This window comes from Scyliorhinus canicula, chromosome 13 (genome assembly GCF_902713615.1).
Source record: "Scyliorhinus canicula chromosome 13, sScyCan1.1, whole genome shotgun sequence".
Classification (NCBI taxonomy): domain Eukaryota; kingdom Metazoa; phylum Chordata; class Chondrichthyes; order Carcharhiniformes; family Scyliorhinidae; genus Scyliorhinus; species Scyliorhinus canicula.
The window spans coordinates 12,509,210-12,533,591 of NC_052158.1; the positions used below are offsets into that span (position 1 = coordinate 12,509,210).

The following is a 24,382-nucleotide window of genomic DNA, read 5'->3' on the forward strand; positions in this document are numbered from 1 at the left end:
GAACATTCCAACGGTTCATTTAATAAAAACAAATAATGCATTATTTACAGTCAGATATTTTGGGGAAAAAGAAAATATTCCGAGCAGGATTCCAGATTTGCAAATGGTTACTTCATTTTATGACACTTGAATGGCTCCCATTATTTCATCTAAATGTCGTGAGACTGTAACACCTGTGGGCAACTGATAGGAGTGCCTGCAATCTTTGGTTTGTGGTTGGGGGAGAAAATGTTACAGGGGATGGAGAGGAGGTGAACCACAAAGATAAAATCTGGACACCCCCCACAGTTCCAACTGTTCATCCCCTCCCTCCGCGAGATAAAATCTCACTTCTCAACCCAGACAGCAGTGATGCAGCCAAAGCAGCAAGGGCAGGGCCCACGTGTGCCAAGGATGCCACATCAGTTGGATAGTTGTGCACTCTACAGTATTTTCACTATCTCCTGTCACGTAACCCCATAACTCAACACAACCTACACATCTTTGGACACTAAAGGGGCAATTTAGCATGGCCAATCCACCTCACCTGCACTTCCTTGGATTGTGAGAGGAAACCGAAGCATCCAGAGGAAGCCCATGCAGACATGGGGAGAAAGTACAGACGCTACAAGGTCAGCCAAGGCTGGAATTGACATCTCTTGCGTTGTGAGGCATCAGTGCTAGCCTCTGTGCCGTTATGAGGGCAGGTTCACAAAGACGAGGCTTAAAGGATAGGGAGGCATAATTGCATTAAACAGTTCATAAAGATGACATCAGGAACGAGAGGTTATAGCCTCCAGAAAAGGCAAAACGGACAGGAGCTCTTTGGAAAAGAGAGGCTGAGGGGCTAACTTATAAAGGTTTGAAGACCACAAATGGATTTAAGTAGGGTAGATGCAGTGAAGATTATTCCAGTCCTATTACTATAGACACTAATAAATGCAATGGGGAACCGAGGAGAAATTTCTTTCCCAGCGAGCGGTGAACGTGGAATTTGCCATCACAGGAGTAGCTGAGGTACGGGCTACAGAATGGGTTCCGGGGAAATCTGGATAAGCACATGAGGGAGAAAAGAATAGAAGGATATGCTGACGGGGTGAGATGGATATGCTGCAGGGAGGAGCTGCTGGACTCAATGGCCTGTAAACCCTTCTGTAAGGTTGCGATCCAATTGAGGTGCCTTCGATAATTAAAATATTTAATGGGGTAGTTAGAGAGAAACTATTTCCTCTGACAGAGGGAGACCAGAATAAGGGCGTAGGAACTTAAAAAAAGAGGCAGGCAGTTCAGGGTGATGTGAGGGAGCACTTCTTCCCACATCCTGGGGCCCACAGCTTCACTGGGCAAGGTGGCAGGCCAAGGAGATTTTCAGGCAAGCACATGGGACACTGTTGATTGTACAATTCTTATTCAGGTTGCGGTTGGGATGGGCCGGGTGATATTGTTTGGTGGATCTGGTGGTCAGGTATTTAAAACTGAGGAAGTATCCTCTGGCTCTCACTCGAGTGAAAATTGAGAATCGGAGCTATGATGGAAATGTGGAGGTTGGACTTGGAAAAGTCGACTCTCTTAAAATTAATTTACACAACATTCGCGAGGTGACGAAGTGAGAATGAGGAGGTAGTGAGGGGCGGGGAAAGGGGACCATACAAAAAAAACACGAGACAAATCCGAGCCACCTCCTTTCAAGAGGGATGGCTTTGCTTTCTTTACAGTCATTCAATCTTTGTTGTTTCTTCCTTTTATCTCGGGTTCCCAGGTTATCCCAGGAAATCTTCGTTGTACACCACCTGGCTACGTTTGTCACGGTGTGACCCCTTGGCACTGTTCTGAACCGCTGTGGAGAGGAGGGCAAGAGAAAAACTTCAGTTAGAGCAGGGGCAACCCATTCCACTTCACCCCACCCTCACAAAATAAGAACACCACCATCGCTTTCCTGAAGGTCTCTACTCTGCTGAAGATCAGCATGGACCAGTGCTCTCGCGTTAGAGGAAGAAGAGCATGGCAGACATTCAATTCCCACTCCGGAAGAACAGGATCCAAATGGGCATTTTCAGCATGGCTCAGAAATACTGCATTAATAAGAGTACCGCACAGAAAGAGGCCTTTGGCCCATAGTGTCTGAGCTGGTGTGCCTATTCTAATCCCATTTTCCAACACTTGGTCTGTAACCTTGTATGCTCTGGCATTTCACGTGCTAATCTAAATGCTGCTTAGACCACTGTAGTCCAATAGATCTGGGGCTCCATTCTCGGGTGTTGAGACATGATCGACCAGCCTCTGATTTTGCCACATCCTCTAATTTTATGCATAGTCGCATGCCATAGGTGTGTACATTTGCTGAACAAATGCCCACTGTCAGGCAGTGAGCAGGGGGTAAATCAGCTTCATCGATTAATAATACTCAGACTCCCTGCTTTTCATGCATATATTAGGAGAGGGTAGCAAGAGAAAGAGTCGGCCCACTCAAGGACAATGGAGGGGAGTTCTGCGCGGAGCCACATGAAGTGGGTGAAATCCTTAATGAGTACTTTGAATTGGTATACACCAGGGAGAAAGACATGACGGATGTTGAGGTCAGGGATAGGTACGTGAACGCTCTTGAGAACATCAATATATCAGAGGCGGAAGTGTTGAGTATCCTAAATTGCATTCAGGTCGATAAGTTTCCGGGGCCGGATAGGATCTATCCCAGGTTACTGCGGGAGGCAAGGGGAGAAATAGTTGGGGCCTTAACAGATATCTTCACATCCTCTTTCACCATAGGAGAGGTTCCAGAGGACTGGAGAATAGCCAGTATTGTTCCCTTGTTTAAGAAAGGAAGCAGGAATAATTTAGCAAATTATAGGCCGTTGAGCCTGACATCAGTGGTGGGGAAGCTTTTGGAAAATATACTGAGGGACAGGATATATGCACATTTGGAGGGAATTGCACTAGTTAGTGACAGGCAGCATGGTTTTGTACAGAGAAGGTCTTGACTCACCAACTTGATTGATTTTTTTGAAGAGATGACAAAGAAAAATGATGAGGGAAGGGCTGTGGATGGAGCTTATATGGACTTTAGTAAGGCGTTTGACAAGGTCCACATGGCAGACTGGTACAAAAACTAAAATCACATGGGATTCGGGGTGGGCTGGCTAGATGGATACAGAACGGGCTTGGTTAAAGAAGACAGAGAGTGTCTTTCAGAATGAAGATCTGTAGCTAGTAGTGTTCCACAGGCATCAGTGCTGGGACCACTGCTGTTTCTAGTATATATAAATGATCTGGAGCAAAATGTGGGAAAATATGGACCCCCCTTATAAGGGAGTTGAGACTTCGGGCGGGGGGGGGGGGGGGGGGGGGTGGCATTGAGGGGGCGCATCGGAGGGTCACGAGATCGGGACGCTATTTTCTCTCTCTGCACTGAGGAGCTTCTACGGGACTAGGTGCGTTTCTCGGTTGCTGGAAAACACAACTAAACCCACTCGCTATGGGGCATAGTCCCATTTGATTCAATCACACCCACGATTTCTGCTGATTTGGGAGTCCAGGGCTAAGAGCGGTATTGTCAATCAAAGCATTCAGAATAGTGCGGGAGGGGGAGGTATGGGAGCGTGTGGAGGCGGCATCAGGTCAGGGCACGACTCTGGGGGCATTATTAACATCACGTCTGCCGTTCTCGCCGGCTCGGTACTCCACAAGCCAGGTAGTATTGGCAGCCCTGAGGGTGTGGGGACAGTGGAGGGAGCATGTGGGGGCGTTGGTGTTGGCACCGATATGTGATAACCACTGGTTTGCATCGGGAGGAGGAGGAAATGGTTTCCGGTATCTGCAGGTGATGGATTTTGTGCGGAGACAGGTTTCGACCTTCCCGCACCTGGGACTGCAGGATAAGGTGGTGTCGAGAGTAGGAGAGGGGAAGGTCTCAGAGATCTATAAGGAGCAGATGGAGTGGGAGGGAACCCCAATAGGGGAGAAGAGAACGTGGGAAGACCTGGGTGGGGAGTTGGAGGCCGGGTTATAGGAAAGGCTCTGAGGCGAGTCAATGCATCCTCGATGTATGCCAGGCTCAGTCTGACAGTTTAAAGGTGGTCCACAGGGCACGACTATGGCCCGGATGAGACTTTTTTTGAGGAGGTTGAGAATAGGTGCGGGCGCTGTGTAGAGGGTCCTATGAACCATGCCCACATGTTTTGGGCATGTCCGAGGCTGAGGGGTTTCTGGCAGGGATTTGCTGACGTCATGTCGGGAGTCTTAATAGTGAGGGTGGTGCCGAGTCCAGAGGTGGCGATCTTTGATGTGTCGGAAGACCTGGGAGCCCAGGGGGTGAGAGAGCCCGGCATCCTGGCATTTGCCTCCTTGGTGGCCCGGAGATGGATCTTACTAGGTTGGAGGGACTCGGAGCCCCTGAAGTCGGGGGTGTGGGTTAGTGACATGACAGGGTTTCTCAGACTCAAAAAAAATGTAATTCGCCTTGGGTTCGCTCAGAGGTGGCAGCCATTCATGGACTTCTTCAAGAAAAATTAAGCTGTCAGCCGAGGGGAGGGGGGGGGGGGGAAGGGGAGGCATAGGAGAGACGAGTAAGGATAGGACAACCAACGGAAGGGGGGTTGGGGAAGTTGGCATTGTTTGTGTAAACCATGTTGGCTGGGGTTTGTGCTCGGGTGGTTTGTTGGTTATTTTGTTATGTTTTTGTTGAAATTTGATGTTTAAGATTGTTAAAATTATAAATGCCTCAATAAATATTTTCTTAAAAAAAGCATTGGGAAGCAAAATTAGGAAACTTGCAAAGGGTAGGAGAAATTTGGAACTCTCCCACAAATGATAACAGATCATTAATCACTAACTGCAGGTATTGGGGAAGAAAGAATTAGATCACAGGTCAATCATATCTCACTGAATGGCATGGCAAGCTCAAAGGGCTAAATGGCCTCCTCATGACTCTTTGATCTACTAAGGTTACAGCTCTACCTCCAGGGGAAACAGGCTGGTCATTGTTAGTTCTCTGAACCAGGCAATAACATTCAGCAGGTGACATACGAAGACTTGTCGAGCAACAAAAGGATCAAGTTGCAAGACATATTTGGTTGTCAGTTTTGAACCTTCTTAAACAAAGCAACACCATAGTAAAGGGGAGAAATGACATTTAATAAGGCATTAATCACTAAAAGCTTTCACTTATAATTCAGTCTGGGGCAGCCTGTTACTGAGACTATGAACCACAATACCATCAGTACAAAGCATAGACTCCGACAGGATTGCGAATTTTCAGACTTCTCCTACCTAGGCTTCCCCATACCGACTTCCCTGTGGCGGTTTCCAGCATGAGCTGTTTACGAGCGATCATCACCTTCAAGTAAACATCACTAACCACGCTGCCATTTAGCTGTTAAGAGAGAAAAAACAAACCTTAAAACATGGAGTAGTCTCGCACAGTACCAGGAATCGGCAATAAACACCAGAGAAAAAGATGTACACAAAACATGCAGGCACACACACGCACGTACACACACACTCCCATGCATACACATGCCCCCGGGACACAGTTACAGAAATCAGAGTGAGACACATGGGCCTTGCAGCAACGGTTTCTTACCTCTGAAATTGCCTGATCTGCAGACTCCATTGTCTCAAAGGTGACAAACGCACAGCTGTAATAAACATACAGATAAATGCTCAGTATAGCTACATGGTGCAGATGGGATGCAGCAATGTCTGTGGTGTCACAAACACTGTTGAAACACAGGCAGCATTGTGGAACAGCGTGCAGGGTGTGCCGGAGGGAGGGAATGGGAGGAATAGGAAAAGTGGGACTGGGATTCCAAATGGGGAAACTCGGAGTCAGACAGACGACTGTCGAGTGAGAGCTAACTGCAGCCAGGTTGAATATAGGCCAGTTACAGAGTTCCAGGTGAGACCAGATGGTCTGTAGCCCATCTCCACACTCTGGGTTCAACTGTTAGGGTGAGCTGCCATGCTGATTCTGTTTCTCAGTCCACACGATGAGTGAGGGTGTCACTACCTTAACCCTTCTCCCTTCATAGATGCCAACCTGTGGAGGAAGTGAGACCGAGTGTTGAAAAATAGTGCACTGTTGTCTTGGAGAAGGGGTAAATGAATGATATTCTCTTTGGCACAGCAGCCGAGGGTAGTACGGTCTTTATCGCCAGGGAGATGAAATATAAAAGTAAGGAAGTCTTGTTACAACTGTGTAGGGCATTAGTGAGACTGCACATGGAGTACTGTGCACAACTACAGTCCCTTTAAGGAGGGACATACTTTAAAAAAAAAATTGAGAGTACTCAATTATTTTTTTCCAATTAAGGGGCAATTTAGCGTGGCCAATCCACCTACCCTGCACATCTTTTGGTTGTGAGGGCGAAACCCATGCAAACACGGGGAGAATGTGCAAACTCCACACGGATAGTGACCCAGAGCTGGGATCGAACCTGGGACCTCAGTGCCGTGAAGCAGCAGAGCTAACCACTGCACCACCGTGCTGCCCCAAGGAGGGACATACTTGCATTGAAAGGTCAGAGAAGGTTCGCTCGGCTGATTCCAGGAATGAAGGGTTGGTTTATGAGGAAAGGTTGTGCAAGTTGGGCCTATAATCACTGGTGTTTATAAGAATAAGAGATGAACTAATTGAAGCGTACCAGATTCTGTGGGGGTTTGACAGGATAAAAGTTGAGAGGATGTTTTCCCTCCTGAAAAAAATCTAGAACTAGGGGACACAAGTTTCGAAATAAGAGATCTTCCATTTAAGACAGAGATGAGGAGGAACATCCTCTCCCTCAGAGAGTGTTTGGAATTCTTATCCAGGGAGAGTAGTGGGTACTGAGTTACCAAATAAAGGCCGTGTTAGATAGATGTTTAATTGATAAGAGTCAAGGCTTGGGGACAGGAAAGAGTTAATCAGACAAGATTTAACACTTGCCACACAAGGGCTATAAGAATATCTTGTGGGGAGGTAGGTTTTAAAGTGTGCCTAACAGGAAGAAAGAGACAAAGAATTCAAAAGTGCAGGGTCTCGGCAGCTAAAGGTACAGCCACCAAAAGTGCAGCGATTATAATCGGGAGAGGTACAAAAAGGTCAGAAGTGGCAGAGTGCAAAGTTCTCAGTGTTGTAGGGCTGGAGGGAGGTTCAGATGTGGGAGGGGCTAGGCCATGATGGGAAACAGGCCACGGAGGGAGAAATGAGCATTCCCCTTGGCTGCGGGTATGGGTAATCCATCTTGGTAACTGGGGGGGGGGGGGGGACATGGTCCCGGGCCACCAATCTCAGGGCCGGCTGGAGGCACCGAGTCATCCGAGTGCATCACTCACTTCTTGGGGCTGTCCATGGTCAAGTTGACGATAGTCCCGAAATGGGAGAAGGAGCTCTTCAGCATCTCCTCAGTCATTCCCAGGCCATGCACGTAGATGGTGTTCCCTTTCCGTGGGGCGCGGAAAGAGTCATACCCTGCGGGAGAAGCAAGCAGATGAGGTGAGGCACACCGTGAACAATTTGTTCAGCCTCTTGTACTCTAGGTCTGTTGATGAACAGGAATTTCCCAAAAATCCATTTTGTTGACTTCTACTATCCTGGTAGTCACGTGATATAACAATACTGGAGCTGTTGACTCGCTAATCAGTCAATCCCTATGAATTAATCTCCAACTCAAGGCCACAAGAAACTTCAGAGAGTTGTGAACACTGCCCAGTCCATCACACAAACCAGCCTCCAATCCATTGACTCCATCTACACCTCCTACTGCCTGGGGAAAGCGGGCAACATAATCAAAGGCCCCTCCCACCCAGTTTACTCACTCTTCCAACTTCTTCCATCGGGTAGGAGATACAAAAGTCTGAGAACATGGACAAACCGAGTCAAAAACAGCTTTTTCCAGGCTGTTACCAGATTCCTAAACGACCCTCTTATGGACTGACCTCATTAACACTACACCACTGTATGCTTCACCCAATGCTTATGTAGTTACATTATGTTACCTTGTGTTGCCCTATTATGTATTTTCTTTTATTTCCTTTTCTTTTCACGTACTTAATGATCTGTTGAGCTGCTCCCAGAAAAATACTTTTCACTGTACCTCAGTACACGTGACAATAAACAAGAACATGAGAAATAGGAGCAGGGGTGGACCATACGTCTTGTCCAGCCTGCTCCGCCTTTCAATACCATCATTGCTTTTTAAAAATAAACTTAGAGTGCCCAATTCATTTTTTCCAATTAAGGGCCAATTTAGCGTGGCCAATCCACCTACCCAGCCCATCTTTGGGCTGTGGGGGTGAAACCCAGGTAAACACAGGGAGAATGTGCAAACTCCACGCGGACAGTAACCCAGAGCCGGGATCAAACCTGGACCTCGTCGTCATGAGGCAACAGGGCTAACTGCGCCACCGTGCTGCCCATATACCATAATTGCTGATCATATTCTTTAATTTCTGCGAGACCAAAAATTCTGTCGATCCCAGCCTTATTGATTGATTGATTTTTATTGTCACATGTACCGAAGTACAGTGAAACAGGCGCCGGAATGTGGCGACTAGGGGCTTTTCACAGTAACTTCATTGAAGCCTACTTGTGACAATAATCGATTTTCATTTTTCATTTTCAAAGTATTTTTCTGCAGCCAAGGGAACATACATAGTACGTACATAGTAGACAAAAGAATAATCGACAGAGTACATTGACAAATGGTACATCAACAAATAGTTTCAATGCGGAACAAGGGGCCAAACAAGCAATACATGAGCAAGAGCAACTTAGGGTGTCGTGAATAGTGTTCTTACAGGGAACAGATCAGTCCCAGGGAGAGTCGTTGAGGACTCTCGTAGTCGGTAAATGATGGTATTCAATGATGGATTATGCACACCCCATGGGTAGAAAATTCCAAAGATTCACAATATTAGTGAAGGAATGTCTCCTCATCCCAATCATAAATAATCGGCCCCTATTCAGGATGCTGTGTTCCCTCCCCCAACGTGTTCTAGATTCCCCAACCAGTGGAAGTAATTACTCACAATTCTGTACGTTTCAATGAAATTTCCTCTCGTTCTAAACTCTAGACAATACAAACCCAATTTACTTTGCCTTTTATCATGGCACAACCCCCACATCCCAGAGACTACTCCAGTCAACCTTCGCTGTACAGCCTCCAATCAAGTATATCTTTCTTAAATATGGAGACTAAAACTGCACATATATTCCAAATGTGGCCTCACTAAAACCTTGTACAACGAACTCTTTAATCCTGTACTCCAATCCCTTTGCAGTGTAGGCTGAGAGAGCACTGCACTGTCAGGAAGTGCCATCTTTCAGGTGACACGATAAACTGGGGTGCCACCTGCCCTCAGGTGGAAGAGTAAATTACCATGGTCACTATTTACTGGAAGAGGAGAACAGTTCTTCCCTGGTAGTCTGGCAATTGTTTAGCCCCCAAGCATTATCACTTGGTATAAATTATCTGGTCATTCTCACACTGTGACGCAACTTGATTCTCTGGTTTCATACATTACAACATTTCACACGACTTAATTAGCTGTAAAACGCTTTGGGATGCCCCGAGACACTGTATAAAGGAGTCTTTATCTTAGAATGTCCAACATTTTGACTGGCCGCATTTTGCAATGGTAATGACTGCAAAACTGTCAGTATCTGCCACCATCGCCCCTCTGAAACAAACTTCTAGGGACAACTCACGCACAGGTATCTGAAAAACCAGAGGCTGCTGTCAACGATGCCACATTTCTCCAGAGGGTGCGCTGTTCAGGCACTTCCATCAGAGTGGAATCAATGGAAACCCTGACAAATGGACCCCCATTGTATAAATCCTTGAATAAATTACACCTTGAATGAGATGTAACTGGGTTTTTAATGGTGTACTGCAGGGTTTCCCAGACTTTTCCGGCAAGGGAAATCCTTTGACCATCCAAGAGTACTGATGGAGCCCCTGACAAACATTCTGATTATATTGAAGAATTAAACCACAAAAAAAAGATTATTTTTGCACAATGGGTGCAAACACACAAAAACTTAATTTATACAAGTCTTTTTGATGTATTGCAATTATTACATTACAATTAAAAAGTTATCATATTTTTAAAAAGTAGTTAAGTTTGTTATTTTAATGGGAAGAGTGATGCTGCTCCTTTGGTCAAATTGGTTAATTGGGGGAGAGGTTCACGTGCTCTCACCTCAGGCACAGCTTTCTCACACGCTCATCTTTCTCCATCACACACTATCGCCTCACACTTACTAATTCACCTCTATCCCTCTCACCTTTCTAATGGAATGATTATCAGGCAACACGGTAGCATTGTGGATAGCACAATCGCTTCACAGCTCCAGGTCCCAGGCTCGATTCCAGCTTGGGTCACTGTCTGTGCGGAGTCTGCACATCCTCCCCGTGTGTGTGTGGATTTCCTCCGGGTGCTCCGGTTTCCTCCCACAGTCCAAAGATGTGCAGGTTATGTGGATTGGCCATGATAAATTGCCCTTAGTGTCCAAAATTGCCCTTAGTATTGGGTGGGGTTACTGGGTTATGGGGATATAGGGTGGAGTTGTTGACCTTGGGTAGGGTGCTCTTTCCAAGAGCCGGTGCAGACTCGATGGGCTGAATGGCCTCCTTCTGCACTGTAAATCCTATGATTCTATGATAGTTCAGACAGGCGGGGTAACAGGAATGGGAGAGAGGAAGTATACTTACTTCTGAGGGGACCATCATGGTCCCGATCCCTGTCCCTTTCCCTCTCCCTTCCACGGTCTCGATCCCTGTCCCGGTCTCGATCCTTGTCCCGGTCTCGATCCTTGTCCCGGTCTCGATCCTTGTCCCGGTCTCGATCCTTGTCCCGGTCTCGTTCCCTGTCCCGGTCCCGATCCCTGTCACGGTCCCGATCCCTGTCACGGTCCCGATCCCTGTCACGGTCTCGATCCCTGTCACGGTCTCGATCCCTGTCACGGTCCCGATCACGATCCCTGTCTCGAACCTTGTCGCGGTCTCTTCCGCGATCCAAGTCCCGCTCGATGTCTTTGCAGCTCTCTCGATCTGGCTCCTTTCCGGATTCACGTTCCTCCTCCCGATCTTTCTCACCATCCCGTGCACGGTCACTGGAGCTGACAAAACTGAGGAAAAAACATAAAGGACTTTGCTCATCACTCAACGCCCTTCCCCAAGGCACCCCCATTCCCACCAACCAACAGCTACACTGAGAAAACATCATAGTTTCATCACAATCTATATGGAGAGGCGGATTTTTAACATTGTTTATATAGCAGCTTTAATGTAACAAAATGACCCAAGTCGTTTCATAGGAGTGTTGGACAATGAATCACAACATGTGGGAGTCAAGAAAAATGGAGCTGAGGTAAAGATTCACCATAATCTTGTTTCAATTCTTTCATGGGATGGGAGTGTTGTTGGCAAGGCTGGCATTTGTTATCCATGTCCAGTTACCCTCGAGAAGGTGGCGGTGAACTGCTGCAGCTCATAGAAATAATGAAAATAAGAAGCAGGAGTGGGTCGTTCGGCTGTTGCCGCTTGCTCCACCATTCAAGACGATTATGGCTGCTCCTTGAGCACAACGCCACACTCCCACAATCTCCCCATATCCCTTGATGCTTTCAGAGTCTAGAAATCCCATATAAACAAACACATAAAGAAGCAGGAGATCAGGTGACCAAAACGTTGGTTGATGAGGTAGGTTTTCAGAAGGAAAGCAAGGCACAGAGGTGTAGGGAAGGAATTGCAGAGCTTGGTGTTCAGGCTACTGAAGGCACGGTGAGCAATGGTGGAGTGATTGTAATCGAGAATGCTCACGAGGCCGGAATTAGAGGAGCGCAGATATCTTGGAGAGTTGTGGGGCTTGAAGAGATTACAGTGATAGGGATGGGAGAGGCTCGCCACAGCTGTGAGAACAAAAATAAGAATTTAAAATCAAGGCATTGCTTAGCCAGAGGCAACATCTTCCATCATATTACTTACTCATCAGGGGTTACAGAGATGCTGTTCTCAACAATCCCTGCGAAGGTTCCAGCCAGTTGGCATTCGTGGCACTTCAGTAAATACATTTTGCTGAGACCACATCCAGAATACAATTTTGGTCTCCTTATTTTAAAAACATATAACTGCTTTAAAATTAATTCGGAGAAGGTTCACTCTACTCGTTCCCGGGATGAAGGGGTTGTCTTACGATGAAAGGTTGAACCGATTAGGCCCATTGAGTTTAGCAGAATGAGAGGTGATCTTATTGAAACAAATAAGGTCCTGAGGGGACTCGACAGGGTGGATACCCAGGGTTGGAGACTAAAACTAGGGGATGCAACTTCAAAATAAGAGGTCTCTCTTCTAAGATAGAGATGTTCTGCCCAAAGGGTTGCTGGTGTGTGGAATTCTCTTTCCCAGAAAGTAATGGGGGCTGGGTCTTTAAATTAATTCAAGGTAGAGGTAGACAAATTTGCATTAGGAAAGAGGGTTGAAACCACAATCAGATCAGCCATGATCTTACTGAATGGTGCAGCAAGGTTGAAGGACCTTACAAGGCTTATTCTAGTTCCTCGGCCCCTATCATGGTCATTTGGAAGTGCAATCAAGAAAGTGTGATCAGAGCCAAAAGTTGCCTTTGGTGAGGTGCACGCTAGACATTTAAGTGGATTTTAACACCTTGGATCTGTCGCACTGCAGCTGCCACTTCATTACTGATGCAAAATATTTCTAAAAATAAGAAGCAGATACTTATTTCATGACGGCCTCTGCTAAGTCATAACATGATGCTTCCAAGCATATTCCTACCTCGGAGTGACATTAGGGACCACCGCTCCAAACAAACAACCCATCGACTGCATTGCCCTGCCTCCTCTCCCTATCCCTGCACATTCTTCCATTTCAGGCAGCAGACCAATTCCATGTTGAATGCCTCGAGTGAACCTGCCTCCACCACACTCAAAGGAAGCACATTCCAGTTCGTAACCACTCACCGTGCGAAAGTCTCCCGTCCTGTCTCCATCGCTTCTTTCGCCAATCACCATAAATCTGTGCCCTCTCCTTCTCGATTCTTGCACTAGTGGGAACAGTTTCATCCCAGCTACTCTGTCCAGGCACACTTTGAATTTTGATACTGTCATCAAATCTTCTATCAACTTTCTCTTCTTCAAGGAAAACAACTTCTCCAATCTATCCACGTAATTAAAGCTCCTCATCCTTGAACCTCTCGTGCATTTTTCTGTAATCTCTCTAATGCTTTGCCATCTTTCCTAAAGTGTGGCCCCCAGAGTTGGGCATGTTGTGCCAAACAGTTGTGGCCAAACCAAAATTTATCATAACCTCCTTGTCTTTGTGCTCTATGCCCTGTTAATAAAAGCAAAGTTACTCCCATGCTTTATTAACTGTTCTCTCAATCTGTCCTGCTGTTTTCCACAACTTATGCACATATACATCCGGTCCCTATGGGCCTGTGCACCCATTTAAAATTGTGTCCTTTATTTTATATTGTTTCTCCATGTTCCTCCTACCAAAATTGATTACTTCACACTTCTCTGCATTAACTTTTAACTGTCATTTTCCCATCCACCTATTCCACCGTCTTGTCCATGTCCTTTTAATGTTCTACGTGCTCTTCCTCCTCCCAGTTTACAATACTCCCAAGCTTTGTATCATCTGCAAATTCAATTCTGAGATGTTCGTGTGAAATGCATGGGGATGATTTACTGTTAGGGGTGCAATATTGCTGTTGTTTGTAGATTTCAGATCAAAGTTTGCAAACAGCAGGTCCTGTATCAGCTGCCTACCCTGCCAGCAGAAACGCATTCTCTGCCCTCAACCAGGTAAAGCGAGATCATTTAACTGCCAGCTATTCAGATGCAAAAATAATTGCACAAAGAAAGAACAAGACTAGTACCTTTCATAAAGAGATTTCCTCAGCGGACGCTTGGAGACCTAGGAGATAAAGATGCACTGATTAACAGTGAGATGGGACAAAGAATGGTAACATGTTGCTGTGACAGAAGCAGACCCTCAAACTGGGGAATCTCCTGTTATGACTTTAAAGCGACAGAATATTGAGCTTTAAATGGGGCTTTCATCAGGCGGTGATCTCAGACATGAAAGTCTTCACCGTGAGCAGAAAGTCGAGGTTTAAAGCTGCTGACAGATTATGGCAAGGAGGAATTACGTTTACTTGCTATCAATAATCAGAATCTTATCTGCAAATCTCTCTCTGGCTGACCCTGTGGATTCAGAGGGTTTGGGAATCAGAGGAACTTGCTATTTTCCACTTCTTCCCGTTTGGAAACTGGTGGGAAGAGTCGCAGGCGGCCAGTGAATGAGCAGGTTTCCACCCATGCCAGATTCACCGTGACGGTGAGCGGGGATCTCAGGACGGCTTTCCCTGGAGGCCAGCTGTAATAAGCAAACAAATTTCCCTCAACCCCACAATTGAGAGGCAAGATGGATTATTATCCCAGCTGCCTAACTTTTGCAGAGAATCCTTCTGATCTTCAAATCTACCTGCCCGGATTGCAAAGAAATGGTGGGAAACATAATTGGGCATCAGTCCAATGTTAATAATTTGGCTGCCCTGTGAACCCCATTTCCACAAGAGGGGGTGGGAGGGGGATGCATTCTGAATTAACCACAAGTAGTATTTCATCAGGTCCTCAGCTAAATAACTAATTAAAGGAATTCCAAATATTTAGAGCACTGTTGTGATTGAAACCGTTCATATTGTATATTTATTTGTTGCAACATGTAACTACCAGAAGATTCTCCCCGTACCGTATGTAATAACTTTAGCTGTAAATAAATCTGATGGTTTAGCCTGAATGTGATCAGTTTGCCGAGTGTGATACCTCCTGTCTTTCAGGAGTACAAGGGGGTTCATTACTGGCAGTTCCCAATTTTGAGGAAAGTAAATGCTTGCACATTGCCTTGACAAGGGGGTTTTAATGAGAATTTTAAAAAAATTTTGTAACAGTATGTGGACATCCACATCCATCCCTATTTGCCCGAGAGAAGGTGGTGCTGCCTTCTTGAACCGCTGCAGTCCATCTGGTATAGTCACACCCAGAGCAGTTAGTGCGGGTGTTCCAGGGTTTTGACCCAGCAACAGTGAAGGAATTGTGATATTGTTCCAAGTCAGCTTTTTCCAACACTAAACAGTCAGATTCCATAAAATCAGCCCCTTCTCCTTTCTGCTGTGGTGGAATATTCCCCACATGCCTGGACGAGTGCAGCGCCAACAACTTTCGAGAAGTTCGGCATTGTCTCGGATGAAGCAACCGATTTGATCGGCACCTTAAATATTGACTGCCTCTACCACGGATGCCCAGTGGCAGCAATGTGTACCATCAATGGGATGCACTGCAGCAACTCACCAAATCAGGATTGGAAAGGAACTTGCAGGTGCTCACATGCATCTGTGGCTTTGGCCTTCTCGCTGTTACAGGTTGCAGGTTTGAAAAGTGCTAAAAGAGGTACCGATCAAGTGGCTGCTTTGCATTGGGTCATGCCGAGCTTCTTGAGTGACGTTGGAGCTGCACTCATCCCGGCAAGCAGAAAATATTCCATCACAGCTGGAATGGTGGGGGGAGTTGAACTTATGGATTCTGACTCTTTAGTGTGAACACGTGTTGGAAATAAGCTCAGATCAGTAGGGAGCACCACGGTTTCAGGGTCAGATGCTGTTGCTTTGAACTCCGCAATGAGGTGGAGGGAATAATCTGAGGTAACATTTCTTTATTAAGGCATAAAGATAAAGATCTGCGTTGTTGATTTTAGTACCTGCGGCTGGGATGGTAATCTCCAGGAGCAGGTCCTTTACATTAAAAAAAAAATAATTTACAGGATGTGGGCTTCTCTGGTTCGGCCAGCATTTATTGCCATTCCTTGGTTGCCCTTTAGAAGGTGGAGAGCTGCCTTTCTTGAACCGCTGCTGTGCCTGAGGTGTAGGTACACCCGCAGTGCTGTTAAGGAGGGAGTTCCAGGATGTTGCCCCAGAGAAGGATCGGCGATATATTTCCAAGTCGGGTGATGAGTGATTTGGACGGGAACCTTCAGATGGTGGCGTTCAAGGTTTCTGCTGCTCTTGGGCTTCTAGATCGTTCGTTTGGAAGGTGCTGCCTAAGGAACCTTGGTAAGTTCCTGCAGTACATCTTGTAGATGGTACACATGTTCATCAGTGATGGAGGGATTCGGGGGGCGGAACCTAACCACTGCTTTCCCCCATCTAAATATCTACAACAGCAAATCTCGACTGTGAACTGACCTCCATGTTCTCCTCGTCAGCAGAGACACTTCTTTGGAAAGGCTGGAATGACGGAGTTGGTCCCTTCTCAGGATCCTGTCGAGATAAAGCAATGCAAGTCAACAAGGACATGCTGAGAGTTTTGGCCATTCATTCACAAAGGCACTTCAATCCTGAGATGTCCAGCACCAAACATTCCGACAACAGTGCACAGTCACTCCCTCTACTCAACCACAACATCCATCCGGCAACTCAGCCATAAAGCAGAAGCAGAATACAGTACTGTGGATGCTGGAGATCTAAAATAAAAACAGAAAGGCATGGAAAAGCACAGCAACATCTGTGGAGAGAGAAACAGTTAATATTTCAAATCCAATATGACTCTTCTTTGGAACACAGCTCAGTTCTGAAGAAGTCATATGCACTCTAAACGTGGACTTTATTTCTCCCTCCACAGATGTTGCAAGACTTGCTGAATTAAAGTACAATTGGCTGGGTAACGGATGGAAATAGAGTTACAAGGAACAAATAAATAAATTGAACTTCATTTCAGCAAAAGAATCTGTCGGGGCAAATTGTTCACTGTTGGGAGCTGTTCAATGAACAGGTTAAAAATGATGGGCTGGATTCTCCGTTTCAGTGGCGAAGTGCTAGCTCGAAAGGAGATTTTGTGGGGGTTTTACGACCAAAACATCGGTGCCGACCCCTCACCAATTCTGGGACCAGTGAGGGGCTAGCAATGGCGCCGGATGAAACTCCTGGCTCCTGCGTCAAAATGGCCAGAGAATGGCCGGGTCCCTGACTGCGCATGGCCACGGCTGACAACCTGCAGCGGTCGCGCCGTATAACATTGTGCAGACCTGACATCTGCTACCCCACAGGGCACACCCCCACCAGTCCCCTCAACCCGCGCGGAAGCCCTCCCCCGGCACGCAGCTGGATCGTATCTGAGTGTGGCGACACTGGACACACACCGCAGCAGCCACGCCGGGTTCCCGACTGCTGAGACCACATGTGTCCTGCGTCTTCAGGAACTCAGTCGATCAGGAGCGGGGCATCGAGGGAGGGCCTGCCGTTGACATGCCAATGCCGTTGCAACGGCGCATGATGCTATTATGCCACTTCCGAGGTTACGGAGCATGGCTGACCGACGTCAAACCGGCGCCGACCCCGATTTGGGCATTGGAGTCAATTCTCCGCCCGATTCCCGATTACGATATCTGTTGGGCAACAGAGACTTCAGCCTAAGGAATTTGGGGATAGATAGAATGGAGACTCTGAGTGAGCGGGAGAATTCTGGAGTCAGTAACCAGAGTAGATCTGTAAATTAGAATTAGAACAGTACAGCACAGAACAGGCCCTTCGGCCCTCAATGTTGTGCCGAGCAATGATCACCCTACTCAAGCCCACATATCCACCCTATACCAGTAACCCAACAACCCCCATTAACATTATTTTTTAGGACACTAAGGGCAATTTAGCCTGGCCAATCCACCTAACCCGCACATCTTTGGACTGTGGGAGGAAACCGGAGCACCCGGAGGAAACCCACGCACACAGGGGGAGGACGTGCAGATTCCGCACAGACAATGACCCAGCCGGGAATCGAACCTGGGACCCTGGAGCTGTGAAGCATTGATGCTAACCACCATGCTACCGTGCTGCCCGTGTAAAGTACAGCTTAAAATATGATTGAATGAAGGGCGAGTGAATGAGCCTCTGAAAAAATTGGCTGGAGCAACATAATGCGTAGGTGGGAGGTTGGGGATGAAATTGTTGGGTCCAGTGCCTTTCTGCATACCCCAAAACATTTATGACCATGAAACTGGATGTGGGCGACAGGTGAAACCCATGAACCCATTTTATACCAATTAAATTGAGCGACAGATTCGCTCCTCTAAGTCCTTTGCCCATGTCAATATGCAGTCTCATCACCTGCACTCTTCAGAGCACATGGTTACAAATTGGGCCAGCCAAAGATGAAGATCTAGTGTGGAAAGGACATGATTACTGAAACTCCCAGATAGATACACATGTTGGTCTCCAAGGAAACCAGGTACCAGAATGTACTGTATCCAATTAGCACAATGGCAATTTGCTGTTCAAACCCGTGGCTCGCAACAATGATTGATTGAAGCAAGTCAAGGCCCACTCTGCTTCATCAGAGGAGGAAGAATCCCGGCAGGGGACTGAGGCTTGAACAGCAGAAATGATGCTCCCATCAGGGGAACTGGTAACTCGATTCAGAGAATTAGACCCTAATCGGGGGCTCGTAAGAAGGCAATGAGGGATCCCGAAAAGGAGTCACAGCAAGGGTCCCTATTGTGGAAGAGGGGCTGATGGAGAGAGAAGGGCGAGTGCGGGCCCCGTTGTGGGAGAAGCTGTGCAGAAACACGGGTCCTATCAGGGGAACTAGGCTCTATCATGGGAGGGGGGTGGGGGGGGGAATACAATACAAGGAACAAGGGCCCTTTGGGGGCAATTCTGTAATGCTGAACCCAAGCAAAGTACCCAACATAAGAACACAAAAACTGTTAGTGACAGCCCACACAAATAGCCGATTGGCCGGAAGGATGGGGCAGATGCTATATAAATGCAAGGCTGTTCGTCCTTACCTTCAGTTTCCCTTCCAATGTTCGGGAGCGTTTGAAGCCTGAGTTTTTGTTTTCTGCTTTGATGGCGCTGATAGCTCCGGATTTCACCAGCATCTTTGCCTGCTCTGTCGCTGTTGCGGTGTCAATGATGGGCTGATCAGAGAGAGCTGCACAAGAGAGATGCACAAGAGAGATGCGAGTGTTTCCATTGTTCATGAACAGCGAGAACAGTATTTTTTTGTCACAAATTTAAGAAATGAACAACACCAAGATGAAGATATGGCAATGAGAGAGAAAAGGCAAGAGAACTGGAAGATGCCACGGTACAATGGCAGTATTGCAGATGTTCCCTTACAATCTGGAGGTGCAGCACCTCAGCAGACGGCGTGGTGCTGACCACTCAGGTTCAAAGGAGGTTGTAGGCAGTTGCTAGGTTACGCTATGTAAAGTTGTTTTAAGACAGCGACAGACAGGCAGAGTGAGGGCCAGCCGGACAATGTCAATTCCACACCCACTCCCCCATTTGACACGAATGTATATTGAAATGCCAAACAGAGAAGAGAGTTAAACAGGCGTACATTTCAAAACATTTGAACTTAGTGTGGAAACATGGGAGATCTTTCTTGTAACCATAATTTGTTTGTTCAAATTTTCCCCAAGTTGTGTTCACGGGCAGACAGGAGGAGGGGTCGAGGAGAGAACGAGGTAGGTACGGACAGGAGCATGAAAATTGAACGAGAGAGAGCTGGTGGTGGGCAGAATTAGACAGAGAAAATGCCAGAAAGTGAGCCACAAAGACAAGAAATTGCAAGCACTTGGCAGGAACATAATCAAACCAAATCTGACACCCAGCAATAATGGGCAGCATGGCAGGGTGGCACAGAGGTTCGCACTGCTGTCTCACAGCACCAGGGACTCGGTTTCAACTCCGACATTGGGTGACTGTGTGGAGTTTGTAAGTTCTCCCTGCATCTGCATTTGTTTCCTCCGGCAGCTCCGGTTTCTCCCCTCAGTCCAAAGATATGCAGGTTAGATGGATTGGCCATGATAAAATTGCCCCCTTAGTGTCCAGGGATTTGCACAGGTTAGGTAGGGGGTAGGGCAGAGGTGTTGGCCTGGGTAGGGTGCTCATTCAGAGGCGTGGTTCAGATTTGATGGGACGAATGGCCTCCTTCTGCACTGTATGGATTCTATGGAAAGGATAATGGGGATGTTCGGTCAGAAAAGGTAGATTTAATGAGCATCTGAAAAAATGAAAGATAAAGTGAAGTAGAGTGCTGGAGAGGTTTTTAGGGAGGGAGTTCCAGAGCTTGGGGCCCAGGCGGCTGGAGATATGGTCAACAACGTTGGAGCGATTCGAATCAGGGATCCTCGAGAGGTCAGAATGAGAGGAGCTCAGAGATCTCAGAGTGTTAGAGGACTGGGTGAGGCTAAAGAGAGAGAGTTAAGCGAGGCCCTGCCTCCAGGGCTCTCTGGAGAAGGCAATTCCACAGACCAATTATTGTCTGTCTGTCTTAGACTAAAATAAAAATCATCTCCACCTTAAATGCGAGACTCCTTGGGCTGAAGTCTCCACCATCGCAATTCTCTGTTTTTCCGGCAGCCCGGCGGTTTCCCGATGGCGGGGGGGCTGCCCCACAATGGGAACCCCCATTGACCAACAGGCAAAACGGGGAATCCCAACGGCGTGCTATACAGGATGTAGACACCATCCTTATATTTAAAAGGTGCCCCCTTGTTGTAGTTTTCACCGCAGGGGAAACATCCGTTCAATATCCTACCGTGTTAATTTTCCTCAGGATCTTATAAGACCACCTCTCATTCTTCAGAACTCCAATGGTTATAGGTCCAACCCGTTCAACTTTTCATCATAAGATAACGCCCTCATGATAACAAAAATAATCGTTATTATTGTCACAAGTAGGCTTCCATTAACGCTGCAATGAAGTTACTGTGAAAAGCCCCTAGTCGCCACTACACAGAGGGAGAATTCAGAATGTCCAATTCACCGAACAAGCATGTCTTTTGGGACTTGTGGGAGGAAACCGGAGCACCCGGAGGAAACCCACGCAGACACAGGGAGAAGCTGCAAACACAGACAGTGACTCAAGCCGGGAATCGAACATGGGACCCTGGTGCTGTGAAGCAACAGTGCTAACCACGGTGCTACCGTGCCGCCCAGGTATCAGTCGAGCTAACCTTCTCTGACCTGCTTCAATCCTTTCTCAAGAAGACCAAAACAAACAACAGAACAAACAACAGAACATCAGGTTTGTGTCTCACCGGCACCGTACACAACTGCAGCAAATCTATTCCAACTTTTGTACGGTGGCAGAGTGGTTGCTTCACATCTCTAGGGACCTGGGTTCGATTCCCGGCTTGGGTCACTGCCTGTGCAGAGTCTGCACGTTCTCCCTGTGTCTGCGTGGATTTCCTCCGGGTGCTCCGGTTTCCTCCCCAAGTCCCAAAAGACGTGCTTGTTAGGTGAATTTGGCATTCTGAATTCTCCCTCGGTGTACCCGAACAGGCGCCGGAGTGTGCCAACTAGGGGATTTTTACAATAATTTCATTGCAATGTTAATGTAAGCCTACTTGTGACACTAATAAATACTATTATTATTCCATTCTCCTTGCAATGGATGACAACATTCGATTCGCCTTCCTAATCATTTGCTATACCTGATTTCAGTTTTTGTAACACCCAACACTAAAACAGCATAGACTGGGGAAATTGGTCCATTATCCTGGGGTACTCACATCGTTTAATGCCGCCCTGGTTGGTCTGCGCTGCTGAGCTCTGCTTCTTCAAGGCCATCAGTGCCTTTTTCTGCAAGGAAATTTACAAAGTCAGAAAGAACAAGGCTGTGGCATAAAAAACAAAGAAAAGCACAGCACAGGAACAGGCCTCTCAGCCCTCCACGCTTACACAGACCTTGCGGCCCGTCTACCTAAAATCTTCCCACATTGTCAGCTGTACATCGGAACCAACTATGTTTCAGTGAGGTTTATGCAAAGAAAGAAATAACTAGTTTCAGAGTGAGAAAGCTCTTGCCCCTACACCTAACCAATCCAATACTGTGAAGATAATAGATTTCCATTTCTTTACCGCCATTCACAACCTCACGACCTCTTGAAACATTTTACATGAAGGAAGTACTTTTTGAAGCACAGTTCTAATTCGTGGCAATGCGGCAGCCAATTTGTGCAGAGCAGGCTTATAACAATGTGGAAGCGACCAGACAATCTGTTTTGAGTGATCTTGGCTTAGGGATGAATATTCACCCAGAACAGTCCGGTGAACTCCCCTGCCTTTCTTCAAACAACACTGTGGGGTTTTGTTTTATATCCACCTGCGCGAGCCAGAGTGGGCCTGGGTTTAAAATGTCACCCGACAGTGCTGCACTTCCGATAGGACAGCACTCCCTCAGTACTTCATTGGGAGTGTCAGCCTAGATCTTGTGCTTGAGGGTATGTAGTGGTACTTGAACATACAAACTGTCTGACTCAGAAGAGTGTGTTACCAAGCGTATTACTTTTGGCTTTCTTGAGAGGAGTTGAACACAGATGTAAGATTTTGACACATTATGGACCTAAAATCATGGAATAATACAAAGGAGCAGAATGTGTGAAACCAAAAGGAGGACCGAGTTATATCTGCATATCCTGATCACCATCCAAACCCAACCTGACTCACTCTCTGCAAAACATAAAGGTTGCCAACTATGGTTAAACCTATTCCCAGAATAGGAATAGAATGTGGCACAGTAGATTGTGTTCCTATCTCTTTTTAAAAAATAAATTTAGGGTACCCAATTATTTTATTCTAATTAAGGGGCAATTTAACATGGCTAATTCACCTAGCCTGACCATCTTTGGGTTGTGGGGACGAGACCTATGCTAACACTGGGAGAATGTGCAAACTCGACAGTGACCCGGGGCCGTGATCGAACCCTGGTCCTCGGCACCATGAGGCAGCAGTGCTAATCACTAGGCCACAATGCCACCCAAATGTATTCCTGACCTCTGAGCCAGAAGCTCCAAGTTCAAGTCTTACTCTGGGACTTGATGGACATGGGAGGTGTGCTCATAATGCGGTTGATCATCAACCTGCAAATAATTCTACAGTAGTAAGAGCTGGACAGTCTCCTGGTCAGCCAGAACTGTGAGGTAGCTGCAACACAGCTGGCTCTCCATGTTCACAAACTCCATGCTCGGGTTCCAGCCTTGGGATGTACTAGCTAGTCTTTTGTAGTTTTGAGGGACTACCAAAGAGATAGAGAGAGCTGATGCTATTCATTTGCATGGGAATGTTGGCAGAATATGGACAGTATGTGATGCTGACAGGACTAAAGCAGATGCGACATAGATGTGGAAGTTTGATCACATGACATTCCACCTCTGAGTGCCCACTCCATTTCCAATACTTCTTTTTCTTATAAATGTAAAGCGTGTAAACAAATTTTAAAAATATATTGCGACAAGCCTTTTGCTCGCAATAGCATCTGAGGAATTAACTGTTAACCTATCGAGGCTCCAGGACAATCTTGGAGGCCCGTCAATATGAGACAATAATTTTCCCTTTGGCCTTAGTTTTTGCCATATGATAACTGGACCTGGGGAGACAGGTCAATACAAGACAATAATTGCCCCTCTGGCCTGTCGTTGCCACGATGATCACTGGATCTGAGGGCCAGTCAATATCAGACAGCAATTGCCCTCTGGCCTGGGTTGTTTCCACGGTGACCAGTGGACCTGGGGACCGGTCAATATTAGACAATAATTGCCCCTCTGGTCTTAGTTGTTGCCATTGTGATCACTGGACCTGGGGACCGGTCAATATGAGACAATAATTGCCTCTCTGGCCTGATATGTTGCCATAGTGATCACTAGACCTCCGTTCACCTTTTTTTTGAGTTTAGCATATTTCTTCTGCAGAGCCTCTTCCTCCTCACTGAGAGCGGATGGGAACAGAGTCATGACTCCCTCTTCCTCCCAGCAATTCGCCGATTTAATCCAGTAATCCAAAGAATCTTTTTCTTTTTTTTAACCAAAAGGCATGAAATGATAACAACGTCGCACACCAGTGACGTCCGACGCCTCCTTGACGTTGATCCATGAAATCTAAATTTCTGTCAGTCAACAATTTAACTTTCTCTCTCTCTCAAGACTTCAAATCTTTCTAAAAAGCCAATTTCTTGGTTTACTTGTAGGTAAAAAAAATGAGTTATTAATGATGAGTTTGCCCCCTCGGGAATACCAGGGTCGTATCGTGTGAAACCTGTCGCCATCTTTATTAGTGGCAGACTCGTCAACCACAATGACCATTGAAGAGAGGAGAGTGTGGCCCCGGCCATCTTTGTTAATGGCGAAGACCTCAGCTGACCGCTGAGGGAAACGTGTCGGCCATCTTTGTTAATGGCGAAGACCTCAGCTGACCGCTGAGGGAAACGTGTCGGCCATCTTTATTCGTGGCGAGTACCCCAGCTGACCGCTGACAGAACCAAGACGGCCATTTCTATTGGGGGCAGATGCCGTCAGTCAAGGAGTGTTGGAATTACAAATTTAATTAATTAAAAAACTACCCATAGACA

At 46.7% G+C, this 24,382-nt stretch overlaps 1 protein-coding gene across 2 annotated transcripts; it reads right to left on the reverse strand.

The window, feature by feature from the left end:
* On the reverse strand, positions 1-24,279 carry nelfe (negative elongation factor complex member E). Of its 2 annotated transcripts, none has more exons than XM_038817490.1 (10): positions 23,695-24,279; positions 21,549-21,621; positions 18,813-18,958; positions 16,219-16,293; positions 13,855-13,892; positions 10,668-11,083; positions 7,288-7,423; positions 5,558-5,612; positions 5,245-5,347; positions 1-1,816 (listed from the first exon to the last, which is right to left on the reverse strand). In XM_038817490.1, the coding sequence occupies exons 2-10, from the start codon at positions 21,604-21,606 to the stop codon at positions 1,740-1,742; spliced, it is 1,104 nt and encodes a 367-aa protein (XP_038673418.1). In that variant the 5' UTR covers positions 21,607-21,621; positions 23,695-24,279; the 3' UTR covers positions 1-1,739. The 2 variants fall into 2 exon arrangements, with proteins under 2 accessions (XP_038673418.1, XP_038673417.1); XM_038817489.1 differs by having other exon boundaries at positions 21,549-21,618; positions 23,694-24,279.
* Positions 24,280-24,382: the final 103 nt, after the last annotated feature.

What these genes read in the sequence shown, in the direction of transcription:
- nelfe (XM_038817489.1), bottom strand. Translation starts at nt 23,768, where the DNA reads ATGACTCTGTTCCCATCCGCTCTCAGTGAGGAGGAAGAGGCTCTGCAG. An exon ending in CATTGGAAGGGAAACTGAAG is followed by an intron (nt 16,294 to 18,812) that starts GTAAGGACGAAC and finishes TTATCTCGACAG; the next exon opens with GATCCTGAGAAGGGACCAAC. An exon ending in CAGATCAGGCAATTTCAGAG is followed by an intron (nt 5,348 to 5,557) that starts GTAAGAAACCGT and finishes CTCTCTTAACAG; the next exon opens with CTAAATGGCAGCGTGGTTAG.